At 56.5% G+C, this 18,496-nt stretch overlaps 1 protein-coding gene across 1 annotated transcript in view; it reads right to left on the reverse strand.

Moving 5' to 3' along the window:
* Positions 1-4,066: 4,066 nt before the first annotated feature.
* MYH9 (myosin heavy chain 9) overlaps positions 4,067-18,496 on the reverse strand; it is a 94,552-nt gene continuing 80,122 nt past the window's right edge. Inside the window, exons 26-41 of the mRNA XM_024127308.3 lie at positions 17,802-18,014; positions 16,977-17,121; positions 15,379-15,585; positions 15,054-15,158; positions 14,660-14,812; positions 13,264-13,512; positions 11,966-12,178; positions 11,613-11,825; positions 11,165-11,326; positions 9,947-10,075; positions 8,649-8,737; positions 8,442-8,565; positions 7,935-8,143; positions 7,176-7,284; positions 6,898-7,070; positions 4,067-5,602 (exon numbers count right to left, since the gene is read on the reverse strand). Coding sequence (XP_023983076.1) covers positions 5,485-5,602; positions 6,898-7,070; positions 7,176-7,284; positions 7,935-8,143; positions 8,442-8,565; positions 8,649-8,737; positions 9,947-10,075; positions 11,165-11,326; positions 11,613-11,825; positions 11,966-12,178; positions 13,264-13,512; positions 14,660-14,812; positions 15,054-15,158; positions 15,379-15,585; positions 16,977-17,121; positions 17,802-18,014 — 2,611 coding nt within the window. The 3' untranslated portion in view covers positions 4,067-5,484. The remainder of the gene's footprint in view (positions 5,603-6,897; positions 7,071-7,175; positions 7,285-7,934; positions 8,144-8,441; positions 8,566-8,648; positions 8,738-9,946; positions 10,076-11,164; positions 11,327-11,612; positions 11,826-11,965; positions 12,179-13,263; positions 13,513-14,659; positions 14,813-15,053; positions 15,159-15,378; positions 15,586-16,976; positions 17,122-17,801; positions 18,015-18,496) is intronic.

Genomic DNA, 18,496 nt, shown 5'->3' on the forward strand with positions numbered 1-18,496 from the left:
CCCGGACCGGGGCACGAACCTGTGTGCCCTGCATCGGCAGGCGGACTCTCAACCACTGTGCCACCAGGGAAGCCCTCCCTTGTTGCTTTTAATATTTTCTCTTTGTCTTTCATTTTTGTCAATTTGATTACTACACGTCTCAGCGTGTTCCTCCTTGGGTTAATCCTGTATGGGACTCTATGCACTTCCTGAACATGGGGTGACTCTTTTCTTTCCCATGTTAGGGAAGTTTTCAGCTATTATCTCGTCAAATATTTTCTGAGGCCCTTTCTCTCTCTTCTCCTTCTGGGACCCCTCTAATGCAAATGTTGGTGCATCTGACATTGTCCCAGAGATCTCTTAAACTGTCCTCATTTCTTTTCATTCTTTTTTCTTTATTCTGTTCCACAGCAGTGATTTCTACCACTCTGTCTTCCAGATTACCGATTCATTCTTTTGCCTCATTTATTCTGCTATTGATTCCTTCCAGTATATTTTTCATTTCAGTTATTGTATTCTTCAACTGTTTGGTTGTTCTTTATCTTTCCTAAAAATTTCTTGTAACTTCTCGCTCTGTTCATCCATTCTTTTCCCAAGTTCTTGGATCATCTTTACGATCATCACTCTGAACTCTTTCTCGGGTAGATTGCCTATCTCCATGTCACTTAGCTCTTCTTCTGGGATTTTATCTTGTTCCTTCATCTGGAACATACTTCTTTGCTGTCTCATTTTGTTTAAATTTCTGTTTGTATTTTTATGTATGTAGTGGGTGAGTTACGTTTCTCAGCCTTGGAGAAGTGGCCCTCTATAGGGGATGCCCTCTGTGTCCCAGCAGTATACTCCCCTCTCATCACCCAAGGGCAGGGAACCAGCTGGTCCTAGGGTAGGTTCCGAGTGTGTATGTGCACGCAGTTCCACAGGCTGCAGGACTGTAGTTTCTTGCTTCTGGTGTCTGCCCCCTGGTGGGTGAGGCTGGTCTAGATCCTTGTGCAGGCTTCCTGGTAGGAGGGGCTGGTACCTGCCCACTGGTGAGTGGAGCTGGGTCTTGGCCCTCTGGTGAGCAGGGCTGTATCAAGGGGTGTGTCTAGAGATGGCTGTGGGCTCAGGAATTCCTTAGGTAGCCCGTCTAAAGACAAGGTGGCTCTGTATTCCTGCCCTGTTTGCTGTTTGGCCTAAGGCGTCCCGGCACTGGGATGAGGCCAGGTCTTGGGGCCAAAGACCCAAGATGTCTGCCTCCAGCCAGAGTTCACGTAGGTGAACACTCCCTGCTATGTCCGCCACCAGGTTTTATGACCCCAGAGAGAACCACAGCTGGCCCCGCCTCCCCAGGAGACCCTCCAAGACCAGCAGGTAGGTCTGGCCCAGGCTCCTATGGAGTCACTGTCTTTGCCCTGAGTCTCAGTGCATGCCAGACCTTGTGGGCACCCTCCAAGAGTGGGGACTGTTTCCCTCAGCCCTGTGGAGCTCCTGCAAGCAAGCCCCACTGGCCTTCAAAGCCAAACTCTCTAGGGGCTCCTCCTCCCGATGACAGGCCCCTACGCTGGGGAGCCTGGCATTGGGCTCAGAGCTCTCGCTCTTGTGGGAGAACGTCTGCAATATAATTATTCTCCAGTTTGTGAGTCACCCACCCGGCTGAGATGGGTTTTAATTATATCTCAGGTGCACCCCTTCTACTATCTCATTGTGGTTTCTCCTTTATGTCTTTGGATGTATAATATCTTCTTTTGGTAGATTCCAGTCGTTCTTATTGATAGTTGTACAGCAGTTAGTTGTGATTTTTGGTGTGCTCATGAGGGGAAGTGAGCTCAAGGTTGTTCTATTTCACCACCTTGTCTCCCTTAGATGGGTTTTAATTATATCTCAGGTGCACCCCTTCTACTATCTCATTGTGGTTTCTCCTTTATGTCTTTGGATGTACAATATCTTCTTTTGGTAGATTCCAGTCGTTCTTATTGATAGTTGTTCAGCAGTTAGTTGTGATTTTTGGTGTGCTCATGAGGGGAAGTGAGCTCAAGGTTGTTCTATTTCACCACCTTGTCTCCCTTCCATCGGTTCATCGATTTTTAATTATCCATATGCCCGCCCTTTCATTTCCATTAGTAATCAAGATTTAACTGATAAACTAATTTTTTAAAACTGACTCTTCCAATACCAGAAGTCACAGTGGTGTCACTGGCAAAGCCCACTGGGGTCCCCAGGAAAAATAAGCCGGAATCTAGGTGATAAGTTCTACCCTCTTCTTTTGTGATTAGTCTAGTTTCACTTGCCTATAGATGGCCCTGTGCAGTGACCTGGCACCGAACACATTGGATTAAGTTTCTCAGCACAGAACCACTGTGCCAGACACTTGCCGGCCATGTGCAGAAGCCAGCTTTTGTGTTCGTAACCATAGTCTGGGTGGAAGATTTGGAATCGTTTGGAAAAATAAGCAACCGGTCAGAATTAGGGATGAGGAGGTCTCTAATGCCACCAGTCAAAGACCAGTGGGAAAGTTGACAGCACAGTGGACGCAAGTGAAGAGGTGAGCACATGCTGGGACCAGGGTGAACGGTCCACCTCAGGGGCCAGCAGTGAGGAGGGAGGACCAAGAGTAATGAAAGAGAGGCTGGGAGGAGGAGGGGCATTAGCAAGCTTTAGCCTCCGCAGAGCACGTGGGCAGCTGGAGAGGGAGCAAAGACCCCCTCCCTTCCACAAGGGACTTTGGAATCAGCAGCCCCCGGGCTCTCATGCTCATGCATGGTGGGTGGTCAGGCAACCGTGAGGACTGCACCCCCTTAGTGGGCAGAGGTTGGCACCTGGTCCAGTACTTCCCCTGCACAAGGTGAACAGTCAAACCAGAGGACCTTAAGCGGGGGAGAACTGATATTTGTTGGGTCCTGTAGTGGGTTAAATGGATGCTCCCCCCCCAATAAAAATGTATGTCCGTGACCTAATCTCTGCAACCTGTGATTGTGACCTTATGTGGAAAAGGGTGTTTGAAAATCCTTTAAGTTAAACATCTTGAGATCAACAATGATTATCTAAGTGGGCACTAAATCCAACAACTAGCATCCTTATAAGAGACACACAGAGAGACAACAGAGTAGGGGGAGAAGGCCACGAAAATACAGAGGCAGAGATTGGAGTGATGCAGCCACAAGCCAAGGAAGGCTGAAGACACCACAAGCTGGGAGAGGTGAGGAGGGCCCCCCGCCCAGAGCCTCTAAGGGAGTGTGGCCCTGCTGAAAGGAAGCAGCACCCCAGCCTCCGGCGCTGGCGCCCACCCGCCTCTCCCATCACCTCCTGCAGCTCCCTTCCCAGGGCCCGAAAGTGCACCTACTCGGAGGCTGGACGGGTCGGCTGCTGGAGGCCCGGCAGGTGTCCTGTCTAGGAGCCTGCAGCTCTCCCTAGCAATCGGGCCAGCCACACAGTGGCCCCGAAGTTCCGCATGCAGACCTGCTGCCTGAGTCCACACCTTGAATCAAGTGGGCACCAAACCCCTTCTCTAAGGAGAGCCTTTTCCTGCCTCCCCTCCTGCCTGCAACTGCAGGGACATCTGTATCCCCTGCCCTCGCACTCCCAGCGCCTGGCAAGGGGCCTGGTCTATGCTCAGCCTTTGTTCAAAGAATGAAGAAGGAAGGAACAAAGGCTCTGACAGTCCTGTGAAGAGCCCCTGCCCCAGTACCCACAGGCCTCGGCACCGACTCCCTCATTCCCCCTTCCATGGCACCTGGGATGAATCTCCACAGGGCAGGCTTTGCATCGTCTGCTGACTAAGAAAGCTTCTGGAAGTTAGCACCTGGGCCTTGTATCTCTATCCCCCAGGCCAGCTCAGTGTCAATCACATAGTAGGTACTCAGTAATCGAAAGGAACCAAGATTTATGAGACACTCTTAGCATCCTTGAATCTGGCCGGCCTGCCTTTCTGCATGACTGTCACTCCCTACTGGAGCCTGTGCCCCAGCCGTGCTGCATTCCTGGAAGCTTCCAGAAATTGCACAAAGTAGGTGTCTGCTGCAGAAGCAAAGCACAGTCCCTTCCAGGTGGCCCAGGTACAGTCCCTTCTAGGCCACCTGCTCCGGCGCAGAGACACCCCCAGACACATGGCTCATAGCACAAGGTTCTCTTTATTGTGACGCTCAGTGGAAAACATCTGTAAACCAGCTCACTGTAGTGGTGACGGCTGCAACCATGCTAAGGCACTTCCATTATATAAAAAAAGGGCAGGGGTGGGAGTTCTGTTCACTCCTTTGTGACAGCAACTGGGACCTGAATTCAGAGCTTTTTAGGCGTATGTAGCTTTTATATATCTTCGTGATTTCTTGAGAGTTTGTTTCCTTAAAACAAAAAAAAAATGCCTTCTTTGCCATAAGTAAGTCTAAATGCAGCATATACAAAACAGTTAGGAATACAGGGAAATTCAGCCACCAGTGTAGACCAGTGTAGGACAAGCTACTCTCTTCTAGACGTGGTTCCAAAGGAAAGGCAGTGATAAAGACTTGGAATTTTACCATTTATTACAGTTAGAGGGAGAAAAGACAACTTTTTTTTTTTCTTTTGAAAATATCTGTGCAGATGGCAGAGTCTTGAATTATACTGAGTCAACGGTGCAGGTCAATTACCCTCGGGCCCCAGTCCTGGAGCAGGTTCGAGATCACCTGGCCCTTTCCACTGCTCTGGCTGTCAGGCTCGGGACACGTCCCTTAACCATTAAATATATTTGGTCCCCAAGAGTGTAGGGAGAGGCCACGGCTGGCCTCTCCAGCTTGGCCCCTGGGCCCTGTGTTCTCAGCCCAGAAGCCCTGCTGCAGCAGGGGCGGGCTGCCCTCGGCAAAGGAGGGAAAGGGGTCATCATTGCACTTGAGACGTTTCAGAATCAGGAAGGTGACAGCGGCGCCGCCCGGCAGGGGTGGGGAGGAAGGCCCCTCCCTCCCCGCACCAGCTTCCCGTGCCCGGCACAGAAGTGGAGCCCCTGGGCCTGCTCCTGCCGGACCACCCAGAGCCCACGGGAGTCGGGGGCCGCTGGGGCAGAGGGTGTGAGGTCACCGTGTGTGATTGCCAACAGCAAAGAAGGGAGAGGGTGGCGGAGGCGGGGGAAGGTGACAACTCTTCTGGGGCGTCGGGCTAGCAAAACTCCTTAGTCTGAAGAAAAATAGATTCGTAGAAAACTCTCTTGCCCATCCCCGGAGGCCTGCCCTCCTCACCTCACCATCTTGTGCTTTTCGGCAAGGGAAGGGGGTCACCGCTGGTCACTCTGTTCCGGGGCCAGGGCCCAGGACCCTGACTCTTTGGTATTAGATTCCGGGGGGCGGGGGAGCCGGAGGGGCTGCAGCAGAGGAAGCCGGAACGCCCTTCAAGGAGGCCTGGGGGGATGGGCGGGGAGGTGAGGCCTGAGGTCCCCTGGCCTGGGGGGACGAGGTGGGGTCACGGTCACAGCAGTCCCAGGAGGGAGGAGGGGTGCTGCAGGGGCTGGGAAGGGGAAGCCGAGTCGGTGCTGTCGTCCGTCTCGGGCAGCAGAAGAGGTTGTTACTCGGCAGCTTTGGCCTCAGCCCCGTCGGCTTTGCCGTCCACCTCCTCATCCGAGCAGTCGCCGGCACCTTTCCGGGCCATTCGGCGGGGCACGACAAACGGCAGGTCCCCACGCCTGGGGGCAGAGGCAGCGGTCAGCAGGGCTGGCCAGGCGGCCGCAGTACAGCTCATGTGTTTCAAAGTGACCTTTAGAGGGAAACTAGCTCCTGACAATCCCACGGGGAGAACCAACGGCGGGGGTGGAGGGTGGGGGGCTCTGGGGACACAGCCTCCAGCGGGGACAGGAGGGCTGTCCCCTCCTGCCCCCCCGGCGTGAAGCTTCCCACTTTCACCCAAAACACTAGCAAAAAACCATCAGGTAATGGGGGTTGATTAAAAGGGGGGAGGCACAAGAGCAGATGAAGCTGCCTCTGCAAAATGCCACCCTCTGATCACACTTAGTACCAAACAGGTGAAACTAAGACACACACATGACTGCGTACAGCGTACAAAGTTGGGCATCTCCTTCCGGTCCTGGCTAAGAAAATCGATATCACACACTGACTAGACTGTCTGCTCTTGTTGCTCTTATGCTTTAAAAAAACGATCACTGGGAAAAGGAGGTAAGCAGTGAAAATCTCGACCACAAAGATCCTCTGCCTCAACCATTTCATGCTGCCTGAACGTGACACTCCTTTGAGAATCACCAAGCAGCCCTTTCCATTGGTTCAGAGTTAGAAGATGCCCGTATTCACCCAGCACCTAAAGCTGGTGCCAGGGACCGGCCGGGTTGCCTCAAGCAAATTCTAGTTGACAAAACCTGAAAACGTTCTCATCAGGTTTAGCGCTGCGACAGGAACAGACTCTTCAGGCAGGACGGGAATAAATCACCCGACGAGTTTATTTAAAAGGCCAGGCTAGGACTTCCCTGGTGGCGCAGTGGTTGAGAATCCACCTGCCAATGTAGGGGACACGGGTTCAATCCCTGGTCCGGGAAGATCCCACACGCCGTGGAGCAACTAAGCCCGTGTGCCACAACTACTGAGCGCACGTGCCACAACTACTGAGCCCATGTGCCTAGAGCCCGTGCTCTGCAACAAGAGAAGCCACCGCAATGAAAAGCCCGCGCACCACAACTAGAGAAAGCCCGCGCGCAGCAACAAAGACCCGGCACAGCAATCGATCAATCAATCAATTTTTAAAAAAACAAAAAAAGGCCGGGCTACAGCCCAGGAGGCAAGGAGAACGAGGAAGGGCTCTCTGACCGGCACTTTCTCGGCGTCATTAAGGACCTTGCTCACTGACATCTAGCTGAGAAAAGTGACCGAGTTTATAGGAGCCTCATTTTCCGAATTCTGCTCTTCAGGACAAACTAACCTTTTGAAGGAGAAAGGGTCCTGCGAAGGAGCGGGTGGGGCCGGCGGGGCTCACCTGAGCTTGTTCTTGAGGGAGCTGACCTCGCGGTTCATGGCATCCGCGGTCTCCGTGGCATCCTCCAGCTCGCGCTGCAGTTTCCGGCGGGAGGCGTTAGCCCGCTGGGCCTCTTCCTCGGCCTCCTCCAGCTGCCGCTTGAGCTGCTTCAGGCGGGTGGATGCCTTGTCCGCCTGCGGAGACACGTGGCCAGGGGCCCCGGTCACGACCCCACAATGCCTGTGGCCCTCCCGCTCTCAGCCGCCAAGGGGCGGGGCCCTGCTCCGCCGCCAACACACCTGGTCCTTGTACTGCTCGGCGTTTCTCCGCTCATCATCCACCTGCAGCAACACATCCTTCAGCTTCTTCTCGGCCCGACGCACCTGCTTGCAAGCCGCCTGGCGCTCCCTGAAAGGCATGAACACAGAGGCTCAGGGGGGCACCCTCTTTTGGAAGGTCTGGCCGACAAATCCACAGGCCGGGCCACCCATTCCCGGGCCTCACTGGTACTAAGGTAGACCGTCTTCACTGAACACTCTTATGAAGGCACTCGGATTAGCCCCATTTCACAGATAAGGAAACTGAGGTTCAGGGAAGGGAACTGACACATCTCAGAGAGCACATATAAAGCCAGGAAAAAGAGGACTTCCCTGGCGATCCAGTGGTTAAAGACTCTGCGCTTCCAGTGCAGGGGGCGTGGGTTCAATCCCTGGTCAAGGGAACTAAGATCGCACATGCTGCTCAGGGCAGCCAAAAAAAAAGGTAGGAAAAAGGAAGACTGACCCCCATTACCCCCAAAGAAGTCTCAGTCTTGCTGAGCCCACAGATGGGCTGCCCACGTGGGCAGGAACCCCACCTCTCTGATTCAGCCCTCAGAGAGGCATCAGGCTCCCCAACTTTAGAAGTGGGCTATGGGTCCTATACAAACTCCACAAGCCCCAGCAAAAGGCCCCAGGGAAAGGGATGAGGGCCCCGTCAGGACGGGGGGAAACGGTCTCAGGGATGGGCACACAGAGGAGCCGGCAGATGGTGCCAGGTGACGGGCGAGGGGCACCCACTTGGTCTCGCTGTCCAGCTGCTCCTCCAGCTGTGTGATCTTGGCCTCGAGGGCGGTGATGGAGGCCTTGTACTTGGACTTGACAGTGCCCTCCATCTCCTGCAGCTTGACCTTGAGCTCCTTGTTCTGGCGCTCCAGCTGCTGCCGCGCGTTCTCGTTCTTCTGGGCGTGGCTGCGCTCCAGGTTCAGATCGGTGTTGATCTGGTCGATCTGTGGGAAGAAGGGCTGGTGACCTTGAGGAAGGCGGGGATCCCGGCTGGGGGCAGAGGAGGGGCAGCTGGACCCTGCAGGGTCCCTGATCACTAGGCCTTCCCACAAGAGGGAGCTGCCCAGCGTGAAGGGTCCAGAAGCAGCTCAACACCCGAGAGAGAGGAACCAAGGAGCCAGTGCAGGCACCAGGACGTTATCCCCTAAGCGTCAGGGGGTGGCCGCCTCTGCCTCTGCCACTGCGGAGGCCCACTCGCGTCACCGAGGGGGCCCTGGTGAGGAGAGAGCCCCGGCCGCTCACCTGCAGGTTTGCCTTCTTCAGCCTGTCGTTCACCAGCTCCGTGCTGCCCTGCTCCTCCTCCAGCTCCTCCTCCAGCTGTGCGATGCGGGCCTCCAGGCGCCGCTTCTCCTCCAGCGCCAGGGCACTGGGGAGCGGGGGCGGGGGGAGGTGAGAGGGGCCGAACCAGAGCGGGGACCCCCACACCCGCTCACGCTCGCGCCGGCTCACCCTTTGCCGCTGCTGTTGGCCATCTCGTCGGCCAGCTCGTCCCGCTCCTGCTGGGCCTGGCGCTTGGCACGCTCGGAAGCTGCCAGCTCCTGCCACGGGAACCCGGAATGTGACCCGCTGGGGCCGCCCGCAGCCAACAGCCCTCCTCTGTTCCCGGTACTCTGAGCCCATGGCCCCCTCTTCCCAAACCCCTTCCCAGGCCTGCCTCCTCCATGAAGCCCGTTCCCAGGAGCCCCTCTGAGGTCACAGCTTAGGAACCGTATAATTACACAGCCCCCATATCTAAGCGCTAAGAACTAAGCCAGGGCTTCCCTGGTGGCGCAGTGGTTAAGAATCCGCCGGCCAATGCAGGGGACACGGGTTCGAGCCCTGGTCCGGGAAGATCCCACATGCAGCGGAGCAGCTAAGCCCGTGCGCCACAGGTACTGAGCCTGCATTCAAGAGCCCGCGAGCCGCAACTACTGAGCCCGCGAGCCGCAACTACTGAGCCCGTGAGCCGCAACTACTAAAGCCCGCACACCTAGAGCCGTGCTCCGCAACAAGAGAAGCCACTGCAATGAGAAGCCCGTGCACTGCAATGAAGAGTAGCCCCCGCTCACTGCAACTAGAGAAAACCCTGCGCACAGCAACGAAGACCCAACGCAGCCAAAAATAAAAATAAATAAATAAATAAATAAATAAATAAATAAATAACTGAGCCAGGTGCCGGGGATGTTGCAATAAACAGGAAATCATCCTGGCCTGACGGGATGCTGGTCCCTCTACCTTCCAGGCAGACAGGAAGCAGGGGCGACAGGACAAAGACGTGAGTTAAGGTCACAGTGCGGGGCTCTGAAAGCCGGTGGGGGCAAGGGCTTCACCCTGAGGGTTAGGCGGCCTCACCAGAGACCCACGTGTGCAGGAGGGCACAGCCGGTCTGGTCAGGGCAGACGAGGAGAGCCTGGATGCCTGGCCCAGCTAGGAGCAACTGGGTAGCCAGCATCCTCAAGGCAGAAGACTGCCTAGAGCCTGGGGAACGCTTTCACAACCTGCCTCGTGTGAGGGACAAGGCCGCCAAGGGGACACTTGGCGCCGTAAGCCTCTGGGAGCCAGCCCCAGGAGGTGACGATTTAATTCACACACACGTTCTAATCACACCAGGGAGCCTTGCTACTTCACGAAACCCCGAGGGGCAATTCTTTCAGAAAGCGAGAACCACAGCGGCCCATTGCTGGAGCTTGGCCCGTTCTTCCAGGTCGGCCCGGGTGGCCCAGGCGGGTGGGTGGAGGCCCCAAGCGCCCTGCTCCGGCCTGGCCCACCTCCTGCAGCTGCATCATCTCGGCCTCCATGCTCTTCAGCTTCTTCTCGTTCTCCTTGGCCTGCGCCAGGGTCTCCTCGCGGGAGGCGCGGGTGTCCTCCAGGTCCCGCATGTAGTCCTTCATGTGGGCCTGAGGGCAGGAGGGAGAGGCTCGGTGGCGCCATCCCACCTCTCCCGTGTGCCCGCACCCCCGCACGGGGACACCCCGCCCACAGGGACCGACGGCTGGGCCTCAGCCTGCGGCCACATTCAACCAACATAGCTATAGAAGGGCAAAAGAGTAAAGACAAACCTTCCCTTTATGCTATACCATTTTCACACGCTTTTAACTGTTAGGACTTACAAAGTACACCTGCGGCAGCGTTAGTGCCCGGGCGGGTATTAGTCCAGCTATGTTTTTGTCTACTTTCTACCACCTCCTGTTGATTTGGATCCCGCGCTCTGGTGCCATGCCCACTGCTCCAGGCCAGCGGCCACCTGCCCGGTTAGTCCCGGCAACATGGCGCGGTCATATGTCCTTTGTTCACTGGTGATTCGTTTTAACTCTGAAGATCTTGGGAAATAGTTGTGTTTTTTTTCCTTTTGCAGATAAATCCCAAATTGGGATTCCCCAGGCCAAAGGATATAACCCTTGCCGGGCACGGCCAAGTGGTACCAGCTAGAGCGGCCGCCGCAATGAGAGCACCTATGCCCTACGACCTCGCAAACACCAGCGTTTACCCTCGTTCTCATTGTCGCCGGTTTGCTGGATATGCTGGAGCATCTCAGAGCTGGTTTTTTAAACTTATTATTCTTTCATTACTGATGAGGCCAAGTACGTGCTCTGTGCTCCGGGCTGCTTCTCTGAACCATCAACTTGGAACCTTCCACCACTGTCCGTTAAGGCTGGGATGGGTCACGTGTGGTTTATTCTAGAAATCTGCCACTAAGTGACCATAACGCCATTGCATTTCTAGGTTTACGCTTGTTTGTTTCTCTGTTTAAGGAGCTCATAGACAACAATCTTACTGCGAGTTTGCTTCTGGCTAGTCTGTTTCTGCTCAGCTTCTGGGTTTCCATCTGTGAGACGGAGCTAAAGGCACCCGAGACCTTCCTCGGGGAGGGCAGGCAAGGTGGCACTTCCCAGCATTCATCGGCCACCCCACTAGTGTCCCAGCCCCGCGCTGAGCCCAGCGCTGCCACGTGCAGCCGGATCTGGTTTGGTCCAGCCTGAGCTCACCTGCAGCTTCCGCAGCTGCTTGATGGCTTCGTCCCGGTTCTTGTTGGCCGAGTCGATGTGGGCCTCCAGGTCCTTCAGGTCCATCTCCAGCTTCTTCCGAGCGGCCACGGCCATCGAGCGCTGCTTCCTCTCATCCTCCAGCTCGGCTTCCATCTCCCGCACCTGGGGAGATGCCGACGGCTCGGGAGGCCGGACGGACCCAGCTCACGGCGCAGGTGGGCTTGGTCCAGTCCCGTGGCATCCACGGGGCGGCCAGGGGCAGTGAGGACTCCTGACCATAAAACCCTAGTGGAGGGGGTCGCTGACCCCCAGGCAGAGGATTGCAGGGTGAGGACGTGGAGGGCATCATCAGGGGACTCCCGCAGTCCCGGCGGAAGGAGAGAGGAGCCCCCAGAACCCGGGGCTCCCCGCCCGCCTCTGCCCAGGGGAGCGTGAGCACCGCCCGCACCTGTCTGACCAGCTGCTTCTTCTTCTCCTCGCTCTGCTCGTCGCGGCCCTGCAGGTCCCGCTCGAACTGGGCCTTCATGGCCTGCAGGTTCACCTCCAGCCGCAGCTTGGCATCCTCGGTGGCCTGCAGCTCGTCCTCCAGCTCCTCGAGCTGGGTCTTCATCTCCTCCACCTGCTGCTCCAGGGCCCGCTTGGACTTCTCCAGCTCGTGGACCTGCCGCCGAGGGGGCGCGGTCAGGAGCAGAGGGGCGCGAGGCCCCCAGGCCCCCAGCCTCAGTGTCCGTGAGCCCCTACTCCTTCGCGCCCGGAGGTCATCTCCCTACCCGCCCCCCACCCCGGGGCTCGGAGACTCACGCTCTTGCCGACGTCGTCCTTGGAGCTCATGAGGTCCTCCATCTCCGCGCGGAGCTGCTTGTTGAGCCGCTCCAGCTCTGCTTTCTGCTCCACGGCCTCCTCCAGAGCCCGGGCCAGAGACAGCGCCTTGGTCTCCTTCTCCCGGGCCTCCGCCTCTGCCCGGTCGCGCTCCTCCGCGTACTTGGCGGAGACGGTCTTCTCCTCGGCCAGGAGCTGGGAGACAGGCGGGCACCATGAGGCTCGAGCAAGCGGCTCTCAGAAAGAGCTCAGGGCCTGCTGGCCTCTGGCCGGTAAAGCACCCGGGCCCCCGAACTCCCTGGGGAAGGAGGGTCCCAGGGGCCAGGTCTGGGGGGAGGGGGACCAAGGAGAGCCGCGAGCCGGCTGCTTCCGACTGTGACACGTGCTGTGCAGTGTGTCCTCGTAAGCACACGAAGGCGGAGATGGCCTCTGCCACAACCCATTAGAGTCTGTGTAACTTTTACCACTTAGTAACCAAGGCTCTTTATGACACTCAGTGCCCCTTCCAGGAGAACCCACAGGAAGTAAACATTTCACCCTCAGGACCCGGAAAGCCCCTGGTTTTCCTGAATGACTGGTTGGCGTTTACAGAATCTGGCTGCTCGGAGGCGCGAATCTCTCGTGGCCCTCCTCCAAGGATGTGAGGCATCTTCTCCCTGCGCTGGCCCACCCTGACCGTAGCATCTCCTTTCCCCCCTTCCCCTTCCCTTTGCTTCAGCACCTCTTTATTCCATGGACTTATTTCTTAAATGGGCCAGATAGGAAACGCTTTAGACTTTGCACGTGTGACTTCAGACTTTGCGTAAACTGCTACGTTAGCACAGAAGCAGCTGTAGTGACAGCTGTGCTCAATACCTCTGTCCACACAGGCAGTGGGTGCCCTCGGCCAGACTGCCAACCCTCCTTTATTCCATTTTTCTATCCCACCCCACTGTCTGCGTCTCGGTAAGCTGCCTCAGATCTCCTGGAATAAGCAAGAGTTATGAACGTATAAAGAAAAATTCTAATTAGAGAAGATTCGAAAAACATAAAAAACCAAGAAAGGGGAAAAGTTGCTCCCAAACCCATCGTGTGAAGACACCCGGTTCTGAGCGCTTTCTCTCCAGGCGCCTCAACGAGCTGGAACCCGGGAGGGCCCTCTGAGCACCTGCCCCTCAGGGCCTCCTCCCGAGCTGGGTGACGGTGAGCCCGGGCCGGGCTGACGGACAGAGGCCCCTGCCCGAGGCAGGGTGTCTGCAGAGGGGAGGACACGAGGCGGCGGCAGCACCGACGACACCCACCTGGTCGAACTTCCTCTGCTTCTTCTCCAGGTTGGAGACGTTCTGCCGCTGGTGGTCCAGGTCCACGAGCAGGTCATCCAGCTCCTGCTGCAGCCGCGTCTTGGTCTTCTCCAGCTTGTCGTAAGCGGCCACCTTCTCCTCGTAGCGCTGGCTCAGCCCCTCCAGGTCCTTCTGGAGCTTCCTCTTGACCTCCTCGGCCATCTCCAGGCAACCCACGCCATCCTCCACCTTCTTCCTCATATCGGTGACCTGGGCGGGAGGCAAGGGGTAAGGAGGCACCCAGCACGGCACCTGCTCGGGTAACATGGCCGCACCTGGGACAGCTGGGAGCTGGCCTGCCACCCGCCAGCGGAGAAATGGGGCACCAACCCAGTTACGGAGACGGCTCCCCCAACCACTTCCCGCTCCCTCTGGGGCCAGGGAAATGGAGCTTCTGCAGAGAGCAGGTGCCTAGCGCATGGAGCCCAGAGGAGGCGGACACCGCAGGTCAGCTTGGGAAGGCCTCTCAGTTGTGACCTGCACCAGCCGCTTGTACCAAGACGGAGGCCTAGAGTGGGAAGCCTCCTCTCCTCCCCTCCCCTCCCCCAGGCAGCAGCCTGGTGCCCCCTGCCTGCAGGCGTCCGTCTCGCAGCCCCCTCCTCGCATCTGGACACACAGCTGCCACCGTGCACACACTCCCTACCGCCACCCAGGTGTGGAACTGACCCTGGACCCTCCCCGACCTGGTGCAGATCTTCTGGCACGTTTAAGTCCTAAGACAGGCTCCGGAAGAGGGCCCTTGGTCTATCTTTGGCCCCAGACCCTTTCAGAGTCCAGAGAAGACTATGACCTCCTTCTGATAACGAGGTTTTAACATGCGTAAAGCAAAATACGTAGGATTACCAAGAAACCAATATAGAAAAGTGCAGTTGTCGGGTATTTTTTAAGACTGTGCTTCAGTAACCATCGTGCTTCTTTATCAGCACAGCGGATAGCAGGCTCCTGAGTAGCTAGGAGCACGATGACCTTCCCAAAGCCTGGCCTCAGCTTGGACACGATGACCGGTGGTTTCTACTGAACAGGCCACCAGCACTGCTAGGGCCACGGCTTGTTACCTACATTCATAACAGAAGAAAATGCCGAAGGCCAGCTGGAGATTGGTGAAATGAAGATGTATGTCTCCTCCACACAAGTTCATGGATTCCTAAATTCTCCTTGGGGACCCCAGGCATGAGCCCTGGTCTGGGGAGGGCAGGAGTTCCCCCAAGGGAAGGTGTCCAGCTCGGGGAGGCCTGGGTTGGACCCAGCGGCAGGGCTGTGCTCTGGAGTCCAGGTGGGCGCCCCGCCAGAAGCTCCCCAGCCTGCGGGCTCCAACCCACAGCTCCCTGGGGTGTCTTGCAGGGAGCCAGCTCCGAACCTGGGCGTGGAGGGTGGCGATCTGCTTCTCGAGGTTCCGCTTGGCCTCCTCCTCCTCCTCCAGCTGCTCCTTTAAGGAGTTCTTCTCATCCTCCACCTGCTTCAGCTTGGTGCTCAGACTCAGCTTTTGCCGGTTCTCCTCCTGCAGGAGCTCCTACTCCGAGGACAAGGAGGGCAGGGGCTCAGGACCCGCAGCGTCGGGGCCTCGCGGTCCCTGTACCCTTGGTGGAAGAGGGGAGCAGTCCCTCGGATTCAGGGGGCAGCCAGCAGAGACCTGGCAAGGAGCCGGGAGGAAGCAGAGAGCCCGTGGATGCAGGGGAGGATGCTCTGAGACAAAGACCCAGAAGCCTGGCAGCTAATGCCGTGCAGGCACGGGGACCCACCGCCGCCCTGACCTGCGTGTCCTGCAGCTGTGACTCCAGAGTGGAGAAGTCCTTGGTGAGCTTGCTGGACTTGCTGTCCGACTGGGTGAGAAGACCCGTCACATTGTCCAGCTCGACCTGTGCACGGACGGGAGACAAAGCCCCGTGAGCTCGACCACGACCGCTTGGGCCCCACCTCGGCTCTCTTGGCCACGCTGGACCTGAGTCAGAGGCTGAACCCCAGAGGCCTCGCAGACTGAGCCAGGTGGAGGAGACAGAGAGAGAGAGAGAGAGAGAGAGGAGAGCGGGAGCCCTGGCGATGTGGGCCAGGACCCAGGAGGTGTGGCGGAGGCCTCACCTGCAGCTTGGAGACCTTGTCGGCCAGCTCTGTGCGCACGCGCTCCCCCTCGGTGAACTTGACCTGCAGCTCCTGAAGCTGGGCCTCCACCTTCTTGCGCTTGTGCTCCGAGTCCCCCTTGCCCTGAAGCAGCACCTTCACCTCGTTGGCCAGCTCCCCTCGCTCATTCTCCAGGGTCTGCTTGGCCTTCTCGAGGTTGGCTTTCACCTGGCAGCGGGGAGAAAAGCGAAGACGTGAAAGGGGGCACCCGTGACGTGAGGCTGGTCTTTCTAACATCATCGAAGATCTGGCGGATCCAGACCCAGAATCGGCTGCCTTTGCAGCAAAAACGACACTGGGCCAAGTCCAGGGGATGACGAGCTGGCAAGGGCCCCAGACTCGGAAGGCTCGGGCCTGATGTGAACTCAGCACCCAGCTGGGGCCGGACACCCGGCACGTGGGCTCCCCCAGCTCTCAAACCATCCCTGCCCGGCCTCCCGCACGGGCTTCAGGGAGCATCCAAGGGCAAGATGTCATCCTTGCTGATGTTAAGATTTTAGCACTGCTATTACAGAATGAAGGAAATTATAATTGTTCGTAGTTAGACTTCCAGGAAAGCCTCTTGAAAATCTGATGTTCAAAATAACACAGTAATGTTCTTCCAAACAACATAAAAGCCGAGTTTACAGAATAAACACGACAATCCCAATCTAGCCCTACCGAGCCGGCCACAGCATCACGGGCAAGTTCAAGGGTTAACTGGACCCAGCGTGAATGCAAAGTCACTTTGGGTGAACACAGCTAAAGGATCAGGCAAAGGGAGGGAGACGCAAGAGGGAAGAGATATGGGAACCTATGTATATGTACGACTGATTCACTTCGTTGTAAAGGAGAAACTAACACACTATTGTAAAACAGTTATACTCCAATAAAGATGTTAAAAAAATAAAAAAATAAAATAAAGGACCAGGCAAGCCTTCAACCTGCCCAGAACCAGGTGGAAATTGAAGGTAGACAGGTAGACAAGGCAGGTTTCTGAAAATATTGTACAGGCTGCCATGTGGAAGAGCCTCTGCCTGCTCGGGCTGCCACCAAGGGTGGCCGCAAGCTGGAAGCCACGGGATGCGGGACTGGTCTTGTTCAGGAACTGTCCAGCCACAGCTGCCTGGCCGAGAAACCATCTGGGGTCAACATCCCCAGGGCTCCCACGAAGACTCCAACTGACCACCTGTTGGGGGTGTTCTAGAGAAGGGACGGACTTCAGAAAAGGGGACCCCGACGGCCCTCTGAAAAACTCAGTTTCAGAGTCGCTCCAATTCCATGAAATTTTCTGGTCTGGCAGGTTGATGAACAAGATAATGAGAATGAGAATAAATGATTCCTGAGCAACTTACCGAGCCCTTACTATCTAAGTGCCTCACACGTCACCAACTCCAACTCTCACATTAATTGTATGAGACGGGCTATCATCAGCCTCCCTTACAGACGGGGAAACTGAGGCGCAGGGGGACCTATATCCCCAAGTCACACAGCCACGAAGGGCTGGAGCCTGGACTCTGCAAGGGCCCCCCCGACAGTGGCAGAGCCTCACGGAGCCGGTCCTGGGGAGGCCCACGCACCCGCTTCGTCTGCTCCAGCTGCTCTGCCAGCTCCTCCACGGCCTGCGAGTGCTTCTGTCTCATCTCCTGGATCTGGGCCTCGTGGGTCTTTGCCTCCTCCTCAAGGGTCTTCTTCAGGATGTTCACTTCCTGTTCACGTTTGGACCTGGACAGAGAAACGCCCTCAGGAGGGAGGCCAGGGATCCAGGAGCGATGCTGCCCTGGGGCTCTTCTGTGGCAGCAGAGAGCACCCGGCGAGGGGCACTGGCCACCCCAGGCAGCTTTCTGCCTGCTGGCCTCTCTCTGCGGCCATCCATCCTACAGCCCAGGCTCACCGACACACTTTTCTTTCTTTTTTTTTTTTTTTTTTTAATGTACTGTAGGCCTTTTATGTAAGGAATTGGATTTTATTCTAAATACGAGGAGCCAGGAGTGAGTTATAAGCAGATTAATTAAATTAATTTATTTATTTATTTGGCTGCACCATGCAGCATGCAGGATCTTCGCTCCCCAACCAGGGATCGAACTCGTGCCCCCTGCAGTGGAAGCGCACAGTCCTAACCACCGGACTGCAAGGGAATTCCCCACAGATACACTTTGTAGAGGCTTCTGTAGCCTTTCAGCTTTAAAGCCCACCCTTGCCTCACCCCAACTCCAAGCCAAGTTCTTCTACTCTAGGGAGAAGCTGCTGAGGAACCATCAGCTTCCGAGCTCTCTGCTCCATGGCAACAGGCTACTGTGTGTGTGCAGAGACTTGGGGTCCACCCCTCCCGGGCCACAGCCTCCCATTCCCTGCACCACCACCCCTATCCCTCAGTGACGGGGGCAGTCGGTCCCAAGACACACCTGAGCTCCTGCTGGGCAGCCGTGGAATCCAGAGTGTCCTCCAACTCTGTTTTCAGAGCCTCCAGCTCTTCCCCGAGGTCCCGTTTCTGCTTTTCCGCTTTATTCCTAGCAGCACGCTCAGACTCCAGGTCTTCTTGGAGTTCAGAAATCTGAGATTCCAGCTCCCGGATCTTCTTTAGGGCCATGTTCTTCTGGGCGGCTTCTTCTTCCACTCTGCGAAAGAGAGCAACAACATCAGGATGAGGTCACTGTCACCTACAGAGAGCAGAGTCTGCAGAAAAGGCTTTAGAGAGGTGCAGCCAAAGCCACTTCCGGCAGTCATAATCATGGCCCTTAGGAGCTCTTCTCAGCAAAAACATCTGACGCATCCAGAAGACTTAGCACTATTCCACTTTGAGAATTCAAAAACCTCACAGAAGAATAACTTCATTTTCCAAATTAAGATTCAGTCCTTTAAACATTGAAAAAAAATGAAATGTTAACTGAAAAAAAAAGGAAATAAAATGCTACAGTCGGGGGCTTCCCTGGTGGCGCAGTGGTTGCACGTCCGCCTGCCGATGCAGGGGAACCGGGTTCGCGCCCCGGTCTGGGAGGATCCCACATGCCACGGAGCGGCTGGGCCCGTGAGCCATGGCCGCTGAGCCTGCGCGTCCGGAGCCTGTGCTCCGCAACGGGAGAGGCCGCAACAGTGAGAG

The sequence above is a fragment of the Physeter macrocephalus genome, chromosome 6 (assembly GCF_002837175.3).
Source record: "Physeter macrocephalus isolate SW-GA chromosome 6, ASM283717v5, whole genome shotgun sequence".
Lineage (NCBI taxonomy): Eukaryota > Metazoa > Chordata > Mammalia > Artiodactyla > Physeteridae > Physeter > Physeter macrocephalus.